Source organism: Takifugu flavidus, chromosome 13, assembly GCF_003711565.1.
Source record: "Takifugu flavidus isolate HTHZ2018 chromosome 13, ASM371156v2, whole genome shotgun sequence".
NCBI lineage: Eukaryota > Metazoa > Chordata > Actinopteri > Tetraodontiformes > Tetraodontidae > Takifugu > Takifugu flavidus.
In genome coordinates, this window is record NC_079532.1 from 1,629,535 (window position 1) to 1,643,775 (window position 14,241).

Here is a 14,241-nt window from a genome sequence, read left to right on the forward strand (position 1 = left end):
TGGCAGAGGTCAGAGGTCAGGGGTCAAAGGTTACGGGACTGAGGTGCAATGACCCTCGCACCACAGGACATTCTCTCTATAGAAATTTAGCTTTTTCTTCCACGGTGCAGCCCCCATGCTGCCGCCCCCCACCGTGGCATCACACCGAAAGAGCGAGAAGCGAAAGCGCCGCTTTAATGCTCACGTTTCCTTTTCCTTAATCTAAAATCCAAAGGGGACAGTGAAGAGAAGGCTAAGAAGACTAGAAACCGACTAGATTAACGCCAAAATCAGCTTTCACGTCATTCAGATGCAAAAGAAAAAACCCACTAACAGGCTCCAGTAGTCCAAGCCTTGGTTCTAGTGCATATAGTTTATGATTATTAAATAGATACAATCATGTGTTTACAATTCATGATATGCTGGATTTTTTTTTTACACAGAAATAAAGTATAACAGGCAATCCGACAGAAACAAGTCAATCTATTAAAACTGTGAAATTACTGATGTGCCACATTTTCAGCTTAAACTGTAACAGTTTAACAGTCACCACGGATGGTTTCCAGTGCTTTTATTTACAGAAAAGTGACTAAGACTTCATGTTACTGTACACTTTGATATTCTCCATTTTATAAATACCCATAGGGTAATAGGTCCTCAGTAGCCTTGAGTGCATTATTAAAACACAAAACCCTGGGTTCATGTGTCTTTCACTAACCGTACAAAACAAAGTGAAACATAAAAAATTAAGAACGTGCCGTGTTACAAAACAGGTGGTTTTATAGCCACAGCAATCGATCTGTAGAAAAGAAAAAAAAACACACTATCCAAGGTGGAAACGTCAGACTGATCGCTGAGTTTATAGGATCTTTTTTGTTTTGTTTGTGCCACTGTTACGACGTTAAGGCAGAAGAGTTCAGCCTGCAGCCCACCCACGGATAAGACGCTGAGCAGCACTGAGCGGTTAGAGAAGACCACGGCGGCGCTGGAGTGTGTCACCAGCAGCCAGCAGGCCCCTGATCTGGAGTCAAAGCGAGGGCCGCCGGGAGGATGTGTGCGCCGACTCGAGGCGAACTCTGGCAGAGGTGTACATTCCTCACAACAAAGGCACAGCTTGGCAGCAGCATTGCACTCTTCGCATGATTTCGCTGCAGGTTTCGACTGTCTGAGTATTTTGAATCAGTTTTTTCTTTGTTGTCGTCGTCGTCGTTGCCTCCAGCAGTGAGTAAAAAGGTCAGCCGTCCAGTAAATGTATTTAAACCTTTGCAAAATAAGAAGAAAATAAAAATACACCACAACCATCATCGACACTGATAATCCCTTCCACCCCGACAAGGTGGAAGGGATGGTTCCCTCTGCCCTCTCCTCCGCCGTAAGAGTCACCCTTTTTTGTGATTGCCAGTGTTCGGGAGCCGTCTATTTGGCCCAGCCTGTGGTGGCTTCCCCGTTGATGTAGGCGAAGCCGGGGAAATGCTGCGAGTGTTCGTACTCCGAGTTCCTGCGTGGCCCGAGGGGGGAGTACATGTCCCCCGAGGTGGCGTAGCGGGATGAATGCATAGGTGGGCTGGTGTAACAGCTGTTAGCTGGCGACACATCTGGCCATCGGGGAGCGACGGGTGCAGGGTGTAACCGGGGGGTGCTACCCATCAAGCACGGCTCCATGCGAGACATTTGGCCGTTGATTTGATACTGAAGAAGAAGAAAAGAAAGAAGAGGAGAGGAAGTTTATTTTTTCACATCTGTCCCAGCCCCATTTCTGCCCCTCTTCTTCATCTGGAGCTTTATCTCTAGATCCAGAGTTCAACATTAGAAGAACGCTAAAGGAGACACCAAGGAGTTGAAGGAAGTTGATGTCTCAGATGGTCCAACTCTGTCCATCCTCACACAGTAATACAGTAGTAATAGTTCCTCCCTGATGCACCCTGTTGCTCTGAAAACCCTCAGTTCTGCGAGTCATCGCTTATCTCTGACATCTGACCCGTTTTTCATGTGATATGTGGCTAAACAAAAGGATCTTTATCAGCTGAAAATGTGAATGTGTCAATAAAACAGGCAGAATATTATGGAGGAATTATTACTGGTTATTTATTCCTTATTCCCTGCTGTAGTCACCCTTCCTACTGGCGATCATTTCCTGTCGGGGGAATCTGTCCCCACAACAGAACCTACAGTGGTCAAAGAAATGATAATTCATCCACTTAAGAACAGAAAAAGCGGTGCTAATTTCCTGCGTTATACTTGTCTTCCTCATCTGCAGGCTGCCTCCATTGACAAGCTGCTGGTGATATTTTGGACAGATGGACGTCTGAAAAAAGTTGTGTTTTTTCCCCTCAGCTCCATCTCGACCTCGGCGGCACACAAAGGCCAGGCTTTGTGCCTGAGCCCAGCTCAGAGGAGCGTTAAAAAGAAGTGGAAGTGGGAGCCTTTTCCTTTTCCCACTAAATATAAACATGACAGTCGACTCCATTATGAGGGGTCTCGGCATGGAAAAAGGCCGTCAGTGCAGGTCAGAGAGCAGAACACACGCCTCAGCTGCCGTTCGCAAGCAGAAAGGAGACCACTGAATAACAAATATTTTAGTAAACCAGTCCAGCTCTGAGCTTTGGCTGCAAGCTCAAATAGATGAAAAGATTAATGAGAGAAGGAAAACCCAGCTAATGCCGCTCATGTCGGCCTTCTTCAAGCTAGAATTCAGCGTAATTTCGGCGTAACTGCAGCCGTGTTCGGATGGGGGTTGAGAAGCACGATGACTGCTCTGGCCACAAAGATCTCAAGCAGGGAAAATCTGCTGTGCAAATGTTGGAGTAGAAGGATTTCTATCCACATTTCTATACGCACCTGTAAGCATGTATTTCATTTATCCATTTTAGTTCCCCCCTTCTTTTGTCATTTTATTTGCAAACGTAAAATATTTCTCCTTTTTATTTAGATAAAAATTTAGATACGAGTTTGTATAATTAATAATAATTAAAGTATATTAATAATTACTCCATGTGCAGGTAGATTAGTCTGTTAGGAACTGGGCTGAGCATCCGAGGGTTCTCGGTTCAAGCCGCAATGTAGGCAAAACTTTGCATGGAGACCCTCAGAACACTGCCGAAGTACCCTTGAGCAAGGTGCCGAACCCCCAAATTCTCCTGCAGGGGCCTTACTGGGATAGGCTCACAGTGGTGGAAAAAAAGAAAGGAGGAGTTTTCAACATGCTTGACATTTTTAATTAATATTATCATAGAAAATAGCTTTAAAAGTTTTGAATTAAGAAAAGAGCTTTTAAATATTTTTATATGACACATTTTCCATGAAAAGAATTTGTGTAAATCTGTTTTATATTATAGAATATATAAGGATGTGTAAATGGAAACACTTTTTGCTTGCATAATTTGGTCTATTTTCCCGTTTTTCCTAATCAAACATCGAATAATTACATCACTAATTTCTCTCCTAATAAAGACAACCTAAAGAAACACATTTAATTTGACCAATATGTAAAATGTGCATCGTGGCTTGTGAAAACTGGTTTAATAGGACGACTGACCTGTGCAGATGAGCGGTGGTAGGCAGAATAGTGGAGGGGGGCTGTGATCCCCGGCTCATGGGCCAGACTGGGATACTGGGGCTGAATGGAGTGCGGGTGCTGGTTGGTGTAGCTGCCATAGTTGTAGCTACCAGTGTACCTAGAATGGAGTATTTATTCAGGAAATACTCAAATACTGTTTCTAAAATAAAGATCTTAATGATAATTACCCATGCTCCTCTCTGTGTGTGTACACTGGCATTCTGTGGGCCGAGGCTGGTGGTGGAACTGGGGTGCTGTTCCGCATACAGGGAAGTTGCTGGCCGACCTCTGGAGTGGAACCCCCGGCTGTTGTCACTGTGTATGTAAGGGACCATGTATAAGACTGAACAGCGCCTGGTAGACACATTTATGGGCAGAAGAGAAATGTGTTGGCGCAGAGGAATGAGGTGTAGTGAGACATCTGTTTATTCAGGACATCTCTGTCGGAGTCACCTGTGGTGGACGCCCCACCGGTGTACTCGGGGGACACGGCTTCTATTGGGGAGCTGGCCGAGGAGACGCCCACAGAGTGGACGGATCGAGTGGGGGAGTAGGATTCTGGATCCGGTGAGGTGGGGGTGGTCTCCGTGAGTGTGAAGTCCTCCTCTCTCTCTGCTGAAGGTGTCAGAAGAGCACAGGCACTAATGTCACGCCCGAAATCCAAGGTCAAATCAAATGGGAAGGTGAAGAGGCCGCCTCACCTGTGCTGCCCTCCCCTTTCATGGCCCTCATCAGGTCGTTGGCTCTCTCCTGACAGTGCAGAGACTCCAGCAGGTAGAGCACATAATCGTCAAACATGAGGTGGATCAGGTGGAAAGATCCTGTGTGCAAACAGATGCTCAGCATGTTGCTCAAGATGTTCAACAGTTTTGTGGGGGATGATCAACATAATGTTGATCATCACAACCGAAGCGGTTCAAAAAACATCTGACTGATGACATCACGTCCTGAATACTGACCGGAGGTTGTAAAAAAGAAACCGCTTGGATTTTTTTTTTTCCATGTATCCATTCACATCCAGAAATATGTCAGCTGACCCCAGAGGTCGCGTGGAAGATAAGACCGTGTCGTGTGAAGGAGCGTCACAATTGTGTCATTGTGCCAGTAGCCCGATGTTGCCGTGTGCGTAATAAACACTCGCAACCATTGAAGGCAGCGGGGCTGTAACACTGACGGCCCATAAAATGGAAAAGACATGCAGGCAAACACATCAGGAGAGGGGAGGGGCAGCTTTTGTTATATAGCTGTTTGTGCAGAGAGACCTGCTTTCTGAAAACACAGCAACCAGCTGTGTCTTTGATATTCAAAGACAGTCGGAGGACACGAGGACACATGGCTGTTACACGATTTTTGTAATCCTGTGTCAGACACAAGACACTATTAAAGTGATCCCTGCTGCGCTCGCTGGGCATCCACATGCCTGAGAGACCTCATATAAAAAAAATAAAAATACATAAATAAATATATATATGTGTGCCATTAAATACAACCAACTTGTGTTTTAAGCTAAATTCAACCAAAGCAGGTTCCTCGAACTTTAGCTCAGTTAATTAATTTATGTCATTCAATTTGAGTTGTTTTAATGCACATTTGAGCCCGTTCTCATCAGTTTAAATCTTCAATTTAGTGATGAAATTGACTCCTCTTCCTGTTTGAAAGCGAAGCTGTACGCGATGATGTTGACAGATCATCAACTCACCGAAGCTGGGTGCGCTGTGGAGGGTCATGTCCCGGATGACTCTGGTCCCAAAGCATGACCACATCAGCAGGAACTGTTGGGCCACCTTCTTCAGGCACCCGGGCCTCTTGCCTGCCACCTAGAGAGCACATTTCCATGAGAAAAGGGGGGAAGGGTTCAGGATGGTGGGGTAGAATTAACCCCTCGGTCCACCTTGGGGCTTAACCCTCAGTAACGAAAAAACATGTCAACAAGTCAACTATTTAATTTGCCCCCAGGGACACGCCTTCCCATTGAACTATTGTCTGTGCAGTCCAAGACGTTGTCAGGGCAACCGAATTTTACAAGCCCATATCTGGCACATAATGGAGGCAAATGGGACGCTTAAAGACATCATTAACTGGGAGGATTGCGACGCAAGTGCCTCTGGATGAAAACAGACCCGCAGGAACGTGCAGTGTCCAGGGACAGGTGCCTGTTTTAGGGACGTCCGTTGCAGAACCACTTCAGAGGTTTGGTTTTTTTTGGGGAAGTGGGGGGGGGGGGTTGCTACTCTACTTCATGCTGGTTTCAAACAGCCGTTAAAAGCTTTCGCTGACCTTCACAACACAGCGGTCCACCATTGAGTCCAGCCACTCGATGTAGGCCTCGATCGGCGACTGCTCTTCCAGCAGACGGTCAAACTCCTGATACACTGGGAGGAGAGGAAAACGTTTGGCATTACTAAATAAAAAAAAAAATCAAACATTTAAATTGCATTTGACATGTTTATCCAAGAAGGTTTTGTTATTTTTTTCCAGTATCTGTGACCTTTGACACCATCAAGGCTGATTCAGAGAGGACTAGCTGGACGTGCTCTGCAGGACTTGTTTAACCTTTCGATCTCAGCCATTAATGCCGGTCGTGGGAAGGGTTGTCCTCCTCTGAGTGTTGTTTTGCGTGTGTAGCGTGTGTTGAGAGCACAGTCAGCGCAAATGGACCTACAGTGGACAATAAGCTGCCTGTGCTCCTCTTGGGAATCCTCCATGGTGTAAAGTGTCTGCTTGGTGATGCTGTTCAGGTCCACATTCCTCCAGTCCTCCAGCATCTGAAAGGTGATGTCGGCGTTGTTTATCACGGTGCGCGACGCCTGGGAATAAATAAACACGCAACATTAATCACAGTCAATATTAATCACGATCTGTGCGGTGTTTTGAAAAACCAACAAAACAGGAACCTGACACAGATGGTTTAGGGATGTCTGCCGCTTTAGAATCTGAGAAAATCTCCTGGACACTGAAAACAAACACACACAAAAAAAACAGTCACTCTTGGATCTTTGATTCAGGTACATTTAGTATTTTTTTACTTACATTCAAATTTGATGTTCCTCAGGTTCTCTGGAAGGTCGTGAAGTGCTATTTTTAACCACTCGTCCAGCTGCTTCGCAAATTTTCTGATCACTTGAGTCAAACTGTGAACAGCCGAGAGGCAGGATGTCACAATTTTAAAAAAAAAACCTTCTGTAAAATCAGAATGTGCCACAAATTACTGCCGCTGATGTGAAGAACGAAGGTAACAAAGATGCCGTCACCTGTCAGGCAGGGCCTGCAGGACGGTGGGCATCAGCACACCAGAGATGGCCTTGTAGAGGATGGAGTCACAGACTCCGACGATGTTCACCACCGTCGAGGAGCCGAGGACGGGCAGCATGTGGGGGGGCATTCCCTGCCAGAAGTGGAGCAGGAAGCTTTGGACCTAAACGGGCCCACATACAGCATGAGATTCAGCAGCTCCAATAATGATGAGATTCACTCAGAGAAAGTGTAGAGAGGAGCGCTCGCCTCGTCAAAGTTGGCTCGGATGACGGTGTCCAGTATCCTCTGACAGTGGGTCCTGTACATCATGATGAAGGTTGAAACCTGTGGGCGATAATATTACAACTGGTATCGTAACCGTCTTTGGCTTTTGTTTCTCTTGCAGCAAAAGTGAGAGAAAAGTACAAAAAAAAGACAAAACAAGAAGATAAATCAAGCCCAAAGCTTGTGAAGCAATAAATACGTGTTACGGGCCCAGGCTGGAGCGGAGCTCCACAAAACCAGCTTTAGAGATCAGCCACTCACAAACCATTTAAAAACATGGCCCCTCTTTAGGAGCCGGACAGCTACTGCTTGTCCTTTGTCCATTTCTAGATCTTATTATCTCCCCCAAAAGATTAAGAGTTAGCGAGGAGCCAGCATATAAATCCTCCAGGTCCCTCTCTACGTGCTGAACCAGAGAAGGTCCTGGGTCAGATAATAGGCCGGAGCCAGAGGGGGTGCGGAGATGGAGAGACAGCAGGACGGGGGGGGGCAGTAAGGATGGACTTTTAAAAGCTCTGTTTACCCTCTCTTCTGGCAGACTGGCAGGCAAATTTAGGTCTTTGACATTTGGAAACTCTGGCAGTAGCGTCCCCAGTTTGGAGCGCGGTGAATACGCCACTGTCTGCTTGGTGACCTCCTTCTTGCCCGTCTCGTTCACCCAGGCCGCTCCCTTCTTGGAGTACATCACATCATAATACTGAGAGGTCTCCTTCACCGCTATTCCATAGTAGTGGTACCTGAGGAGCACAGAGGGTCGGGGGTCAAGAGCGACTCTAAGCAGGATTCTTTTTTAGTTTCATCTCAGATCAGCAGCGTTCCCGCCTCTGACCGGGTTAAAAATCAGGATTTTTTAAAAAAAAAGCTTTGTCACAACTGTTTTTAAAGGGGAGCATTCAAGAATATTTTCAGTAAATCAACATACTTTGATTGCCCTCGTGTTCCCAGTCTTCTGGTCGTCAGCGCTGGGAACTGTTGCCTTATGATCTGTAAATTAATGGCAGGAGACAGATATTAGTCCCATCCAGCAGGTGTAAAGAAATATGAGAGCATGACATCATTGAATACGTTTTAAAGACTGTCGGGAACTAACGCAACAGGCCAAATCATTCAACTTAACACCAGCTGATCGTGTCTGCAATAAAGTTGCACCATCTTTTAAACATTTGAAGTTTCCACAAATTCAAATGTGACATCAAGTCTGATTAGTCTGATTAATCCAGATTTATCAGAGGATTAAGAGAATATCAATGCACAATGTTATTGTGAAATAAATAGATTTCAGGCATCACATAAGCAAATTACTTAATATTTTCTTATCTGATAGCATCATAACTCAAATTTATAGTTTGAATTGCGATTCTTTTTTTAGTTTGAAGAGTTTAATTTTGTTATTTGACATTAAAAATGAGCTCAACTCTACTACTTTTATGTGAACTAATCAAACTAAACTCCTTCGCAGTAAACACATTAACAGTTTCCTGACAAAACTGCTACACGTGCAGAGAATTCCCGAGTGTTGGAGAGGCCAAAGATGATCCCTTCGAGACAACCAGTTGCGTTCCATTTTTCTCCCTTTATCAACAGCCTCCTCTCAACCTCCCACCCATCCTATCTCTCTCTCTTCCCCACTCCCTCCTTCTCCCTTTCCTCTCCTTTTTGTCCAAAGAGATTGGCTCCTCACTCCGGCTCCCGGTGCAGAAACTTTAGCAAACAGTGTAGCTCTCCATTGTGTGGGATGAAAAAAGAGGCCAAGCTGTGAAGTTTCTGTCAGGCCCCGCTTGATAAATGAGCAGACAGGGAGGCAGTCCGGGCCCTCTCTCTTTTTTTTTGTCCCGAATCAATGAAGCCTTCCTAAAGGACACCCCACACTGCTCCAGCCACTGATCTAACATTCCGCAACATCTCACCCTTCCAAATTTCCTTTAATTACACATTAATCCAGGCCCCTTCTCTTTTTCAATATCTTCCGACAGGAGCTGCTGAGCAGTGGGGAGGGGAGGGGAAGGGGCTGGGTTGGGGGTTGGGGCCGGGGTCCGGAGTACGGGGAATGTCTGGGGGTGGCAAGGCCGAGGAAGTTCTCGGGGTTGTGGGAACAGGCGAAAGCACATCTCCTTTGGCTGGAGATTAGGTGTCCGACGCACGAGCACAGAGCTTCGGCCGCTTCACACCGAGCTGCAGGCCCTATTCCCGCTGCAGCCCCCACCAGTACGACCCCGGGCAGATTAAAGATTAAGGATGAGTCGTTGTGTGGGATTATTTTAGGTTTGCAGCCTCCACATCTTCTGTGCGGTTATTAATAATTATGCGTGTCATAAAAATTGCACACCAAGAAAACAACTGTGATGATTCATATGATGTTCTGGATTACAGACTTTTGAATCCTACCTTTCCAAAACTGGCTGCATTGACTGGCTGCGTGTCGTGTTTTTCACTGAAGTCCAGGTAATGCATGTAGAGAGCGCTGCGAGGGATACACACCCCCTCGGCCATCTCGTAGTTCTCTTCTAGCCTGTGAATGACAGTCAGATGGAAGAAACCATCTCTGGTGAAATTAGCAATAACCCGACCATATTAAATCAGGAAGCATCTTTAGATTAATTAACACGCTGTGCATTAACTATATTTAACCAATGATGCTATTTTTAGATGCTTGAGTTCACACCTTAATTAATGCAGAAACAAACTCTTTATCACATTTGCACCGGAAATCTTTTTAAATGGTCATTTTTAAAACTCCGACATCAGTTTAACTGTAGAAAAACAATAATCCAGGTTGAAACAACATAAATATCATTTTCTGTATTTTATTTGAAAAATACATTTTAACAATTTTTAGCCTTTGTTATCGGCATTCTGACTTGTGGTTTTAGGCTTTGTGATACCCCCCCCCCCCCCAAAGAAAAACAAAACATGTTATTGTTTAAATAAAAAACAAAATAATTCAGATTTCATTGTACAGATTTGAATGGTAAGATTTTAAGACAAATTAACAACATTATCAGCGTTTTTTTCCACACAGTATCAGCCGCATCAGTGCAGTCCCGATCTTTATATTTGAGCACTTCTTTTGTGGTGGTTTATGGTGTGGATGCAGCAGCTGACACAGAAGTATGGATGAGTTTTACTACATCAACACCTGTGTGAAAAATGCTCACTATGCAAATAAAACAGGGCCAATTAGAGCAGCATACACAAAGCCTCTTTTTAAATGGGATACTGACCCAACTCATGTCCCTCACACAGGGTTTTGGCCCCCCCACCGTGCAGGTTAAAGCAGCATTACGATTATTTGGAGCTCGTTTTGAATAGCAGAGGGTGACATTGGTCATGGCAACGTGTATGAACAACAGACTCATGAGAGATTTGCATGTTTTATAAATATGGAGGATGTCTAAGATTTGTTGTGTATTGAGTCTTTTGTTGTCTGGTGTTAAATAGCAGCACAAAACACATATGGATACATAAAACAAACGATTATTACTGTTTTCCTATAAGTTCACGTGCTGGGAAAAAAAGGCTATATTTTCCCACAGGAAAAACACTTAAAAATGACCATCACATTAAGGGCAGATTGTTAAAAAAAACTTGTGTTCATACATGTGAGAAATTGAGCCTAATTCAGCAAAAATAAAGCATTTATCCCAAATTTCTGGTCAAGATTTTAAATATTATAAAAGGCTCTAAAAGCAAATTATTTGAACATAATATTAACATATTAAATGTTATCTATAAAAGAAATGTGCTCATTATTTAAAAGTTGTCTTACCATTCCAGAGTAGCTGGTGTCGAATGTGGTTTAGAGGCCCTGTTGTTTTCCTTTTCTTCTTCTGCAACAAACAGCACATTTAAGATTTTGAACAAGCTGCTGGTGGAAACAAACACATTCTGCAAGAATAACAAACGTTTACAAGGTGCAAATCTATGTTGCTTCTATTTTCCTCCTTTGCAGTCAGGTTTAGGTCAGGATTACAATAAATGTGAAGTTGACAATGACGGAGAAACGGCTGTAGTTTTAGCATTTGTGTGTTTGTGCTGCTTACGTTCATCGTTGGAAATGTTCCCCAGAGATGTGTGGCTGGAGTAACGTTTGTTCTCGCTCTCACTGAGGCATCTTTCAATCCAACTCTCTAAAAGAAGAAATTACGCTACATTTAAGGATTGCTCCGACATTATGGCAGCAGGTGTTATAATAGTAATTCAGTTGAAACACACAATTCTACAACAGCAACTTGTGTTGGAAACAAGGAGCCAATTTCATTAATATTTTCCCCAGAATTCTTCAAAAACTGTGTTTATGCAGCCACGCACACATCTGCAGATCTACCATCACTAAATTTGTCAGGAAGATTTAAAAACAAAAGCAAGAAAACTAGATTAGTTTGGGAAGGGTGCAGCCATGACTCTATCTGAGGTGTTTTCACCAGGATGGCAGGAATCCAGTATTGTTCCCAGGAGACTCCAAGCGTGCACACATGCTTAAAAGAGCCTGTTCTCAGGACAGATAGAAGCCATTGTCCTGTTTTAATTTCCACTTGGAAAAAGCTCAACTGGTCCACAAAACACAGAAGCCCTCAGCAGGAAAGAGCCAGAAAAGAAGAGGAATAAAAGTTTCCATCATTAAAAATGTAAACTTGATATTTCTGGAAGGGTGAGCCGCTGATGCACTGTGTCAGTGCCAATCTGTTGATCGCACCCTCAGCGCATTATTTTATCCCCCCTAATTTTTACCTTAAAATGTTTTTATCTCTGTATTTGTGAGTTACTGACGTGCAGATTATGTAACAACACCTGTCACACGTGTCCAAAAGCCGCACATGAGTTCGCATCGCCTTAAATATAAAGACTATTTTTGATTAAAAATTACTTGTTGAAATTTCACAGCAACGACCAAATAAATAAATAAATAAAACCAACAAACGCAGGGATTTTTTTTCTTTTAAAAAAAAGGTGAGTCCACTGAAGTGAAGCTAATTCTCCAGAGGCTCAGACCTCAAGCTTCATTTGTCACAGGATCAGATAAGTTGGGGATCTAAATAATTGGATTAAAATTGATCAACAAGTCAAATGGGGGTTCGCTCATTTAATAACACCCTTGGGGCTAAACTTCTCCACGCTGCAGCAGTGGACTACAAATTCCGTATTGCACTCTTCAAATAGAATCATTTTTACTTTACCGAGAAGCTTCCCAGACTCCAGTGTTAAACGGAATATTCCTTTACCCACCTCTAAATTATTTATCATAGCGTTATGATGTAAAAGCACTATTTTTACTCAATTAAGTAATAAATGACAATTAATTGGAAAAAAGAAATTTAGGGAGTGTTTTGTGGATTATCTGTGACTTTTCATGGTTCAGTAGAGAAACTGTTGTGGCGACTGCTGTCAAGAATATCCCTATAAACATTTGTTCATAAATAACCCCTGACACAAAACCAATTAATTTAAATATAAGCTCATCCTGGCACTTGTTCTTACAGGCTGCAGAGAAAGTTCAGACCAATCCAACAGATCGGCGGCAGCTCACCCAGCAGAAGCTCATTTTCTCCACAAAGCAACCAGATTTCACAAAAAAAGAAAAGAAAAAAGACTGACCTGTGGAATCCATGTCAGCCTCCTCCAGCAGCCCGCAATGCATCCTCTTCCCATCAACAACACTGGCTCCACCAAAGAAAATGGCTTAGGGCACGTTTCCCCCTCCTCAGTAGCTCTTCCTTCGTCTTGCTCTGAGTTTCCGTGACCACTGCCCGTCACGGGAGATGTTGAGGATCTGAGGTTCACCAAAAGAGGGGTGGTATTGGCAGAGGAGAGGGGGGGAGAGGTGGGAATGAGGGAGGAAAGAAGAGGTGGGGGGATAGAGACTCCAGAAATCCAGCGGGGGGAAAGCCAGACCCGTCAAAATGTTTGCTGATGTTTCATGGGAAAGGGGCTGATTTTATAGGAGCCCTGATGGGGACATGTCATTGATAGGCTTGGAAGGCTGATGAATGGCCCCAAGTCAGATGGGGATGTGGCAAGGCTCACTGGAAGTCTTTTGTGGAGCTGTTTTGAATAAGAAAAGCTCCCTCCCAACCAAAAAAAAAAAAGAGGCTTAGATCTACGCAGTCCTAACACTGTGGCCTCCCCGTCTTCCACGATGGCATTTAATACGTTTTTATACTTCGCAGCGCCACATAAACACACATCCCTGCACAAACCACAGCTCCTCTCTTCACTTCTGTGTTTAACCCGTTTAACTGGTACAGCCCCCACACGCACTTGTTGCAATCAGGATAAGCTGCACTGATCAAACTATAAACTATATGTGTGTGTATATATATATATTTATATGTTTTGGGTTTTTTTTTTTTAGAGTCAACACCCTCGTCACACATTTTAGAAGATGCTGAAAACGGCACCAGCGTAGATTTACTGGTGAAGTTGTCAGCCTCTTTACTGCTGGCTCTTTCGCTGTGGCAACCTTAATTTTGGTGTGCCTCTGAGAAGAGGGAATGGTCACAAAGGGGGGGAAGTAAAAGTGCAAAGCCCGAGACTGGGAGGGCTCTGATGGAGTGCCTGAGAGCTGGAGAAGGGAAAGCTGTGATTAGAATATGAATGGAACCACGGGAGAGGGGGAGAAGAGAGGGGAAAGAAGAGGGGAGAAGAGAAAGGCGGATTATGGCTGAATTACTCACAACACCATGGATGGCAAAGGGGGACTTTCTCTGTCAGCGCGCAGGCATGGGCACCGCTGCTGCCCCTCTCCAAAGTGCAGCTCACAGCCACCTGGAAGCATGTGTGGGACAAAGCTGCAGCAACATCACACGGGATCATGTGAGCAGAGTTGGTTAAAAACATCCATCTGGGGCGAAAAGGGAAATTTAAACGCCGGCAGAGAGAGCGACGACGAGTATCGTTAGACCAGGAGATGGTCGAAGCCAGAAACATGGAGGCCGGTAACGGCAGATAAACTGTTTGAGGTGTGAATGGAGCCTGGCGCAAAGCTGTGACCTCAACAGAGGATCTAATTAATTTCAGTCCAATGAGAAGGTGGAGTCTCCCTGTGAGGACGCCCTTTATTTTGTGTCCTGTTATCTGCTTATTAGAGCCTTATAAAATAGGACAGGTGCAGCCACCAAAAGGGCCTCTTCCACCCTTCCTTTTCTTACACGCTCCGCCTGCACAAACGGATGTGTACTGCTTTTGTTCGG

The 14,241-nt window shown here is 44.4% G+C and overlaps 1 protein-coding gene across 2 annotated transcripts; it reads right to left on the reverse strand.

Moving 5' to 3' along the window:
- Nucleotides 1-322: 322 nt before the first annotated feature.
- rfx4 (regulatory factor X, 4) lies at nucleotides 323-13,482 on the reverse strand. 2 transcript variants are annotated; one of them, XM_057051588.1, is made up of 18 exons: nucleotides 12,647-13,482; nucleotides 11,095-11,181; nucleotides 10,821-10,881; nucleotides 9,440-9,563; nucleotides 7,977-8,038; nucleotides 7,578-7,791; nucleotides 7,037-7,114; nucleotides 6,787-6,950; nucleotides 6,566-6,666; nucleotides 6,430-6,488; nucleotides 6,198-6,342; nucleotides 5,813-5,907; nucleotides 5,235-5,352; nucleotides 4,237-4,356; nucleotides 3,989-4,150; nucleotides 3,724-3,889; nucleotides 3,515-3,653; nucleotides 323-1,668 (listed from the first exon to the last, which is right to left on the reverse strand). In XM_057051588.1, the coding sequence occupies exons 1-18, from the start codon at nucleotides 12,687-12,689 to the stop codon at nucleotides 1,396-1,398; spliced, it is 2,211 nt and encodes a 736-aa protein (XP_056907568.1). In that variant the 5' UTR covers nucleotides 12,690-13,482; the 3' UTR covers nucleotides 323-1,395. The 2 variants fall into 2 exon arrangements, with proteins under 2 accessions (XP_056907568.1, XP_056907569.1); XM_057051589.1 differs by having other exon boundaries at nucleotides 3,724-3,850; nucleotides 12,647-13,480.
- Between the last annotated feature and the right edge of the window lie 759 nt (nucleotides 13,483-14,241).

Coding starts and splice junctions, on each gene's coding strand:
- rfx4 (XM_057051588.1), bottom strand. CDS start 12,689: ATGCATTGCGGGCTGCTGGAGGAGGCTGACATGGATTCCACAG. Junction 6,489..6,565: donor GAGGAACATCAAATTTGAAT/GTAAGTAAAAAA, acceptor GTTTGTTTTCAG/TGTCCAGGAGATTTTCTCAG. Junction 5,353..5,812: donor TGGACCGCTGTGTTGTGAAG/GTCAGCGAAAGC, acceptor TGTGCTCTCTAG/GTGGCAGGCAAGAGGCCCGG.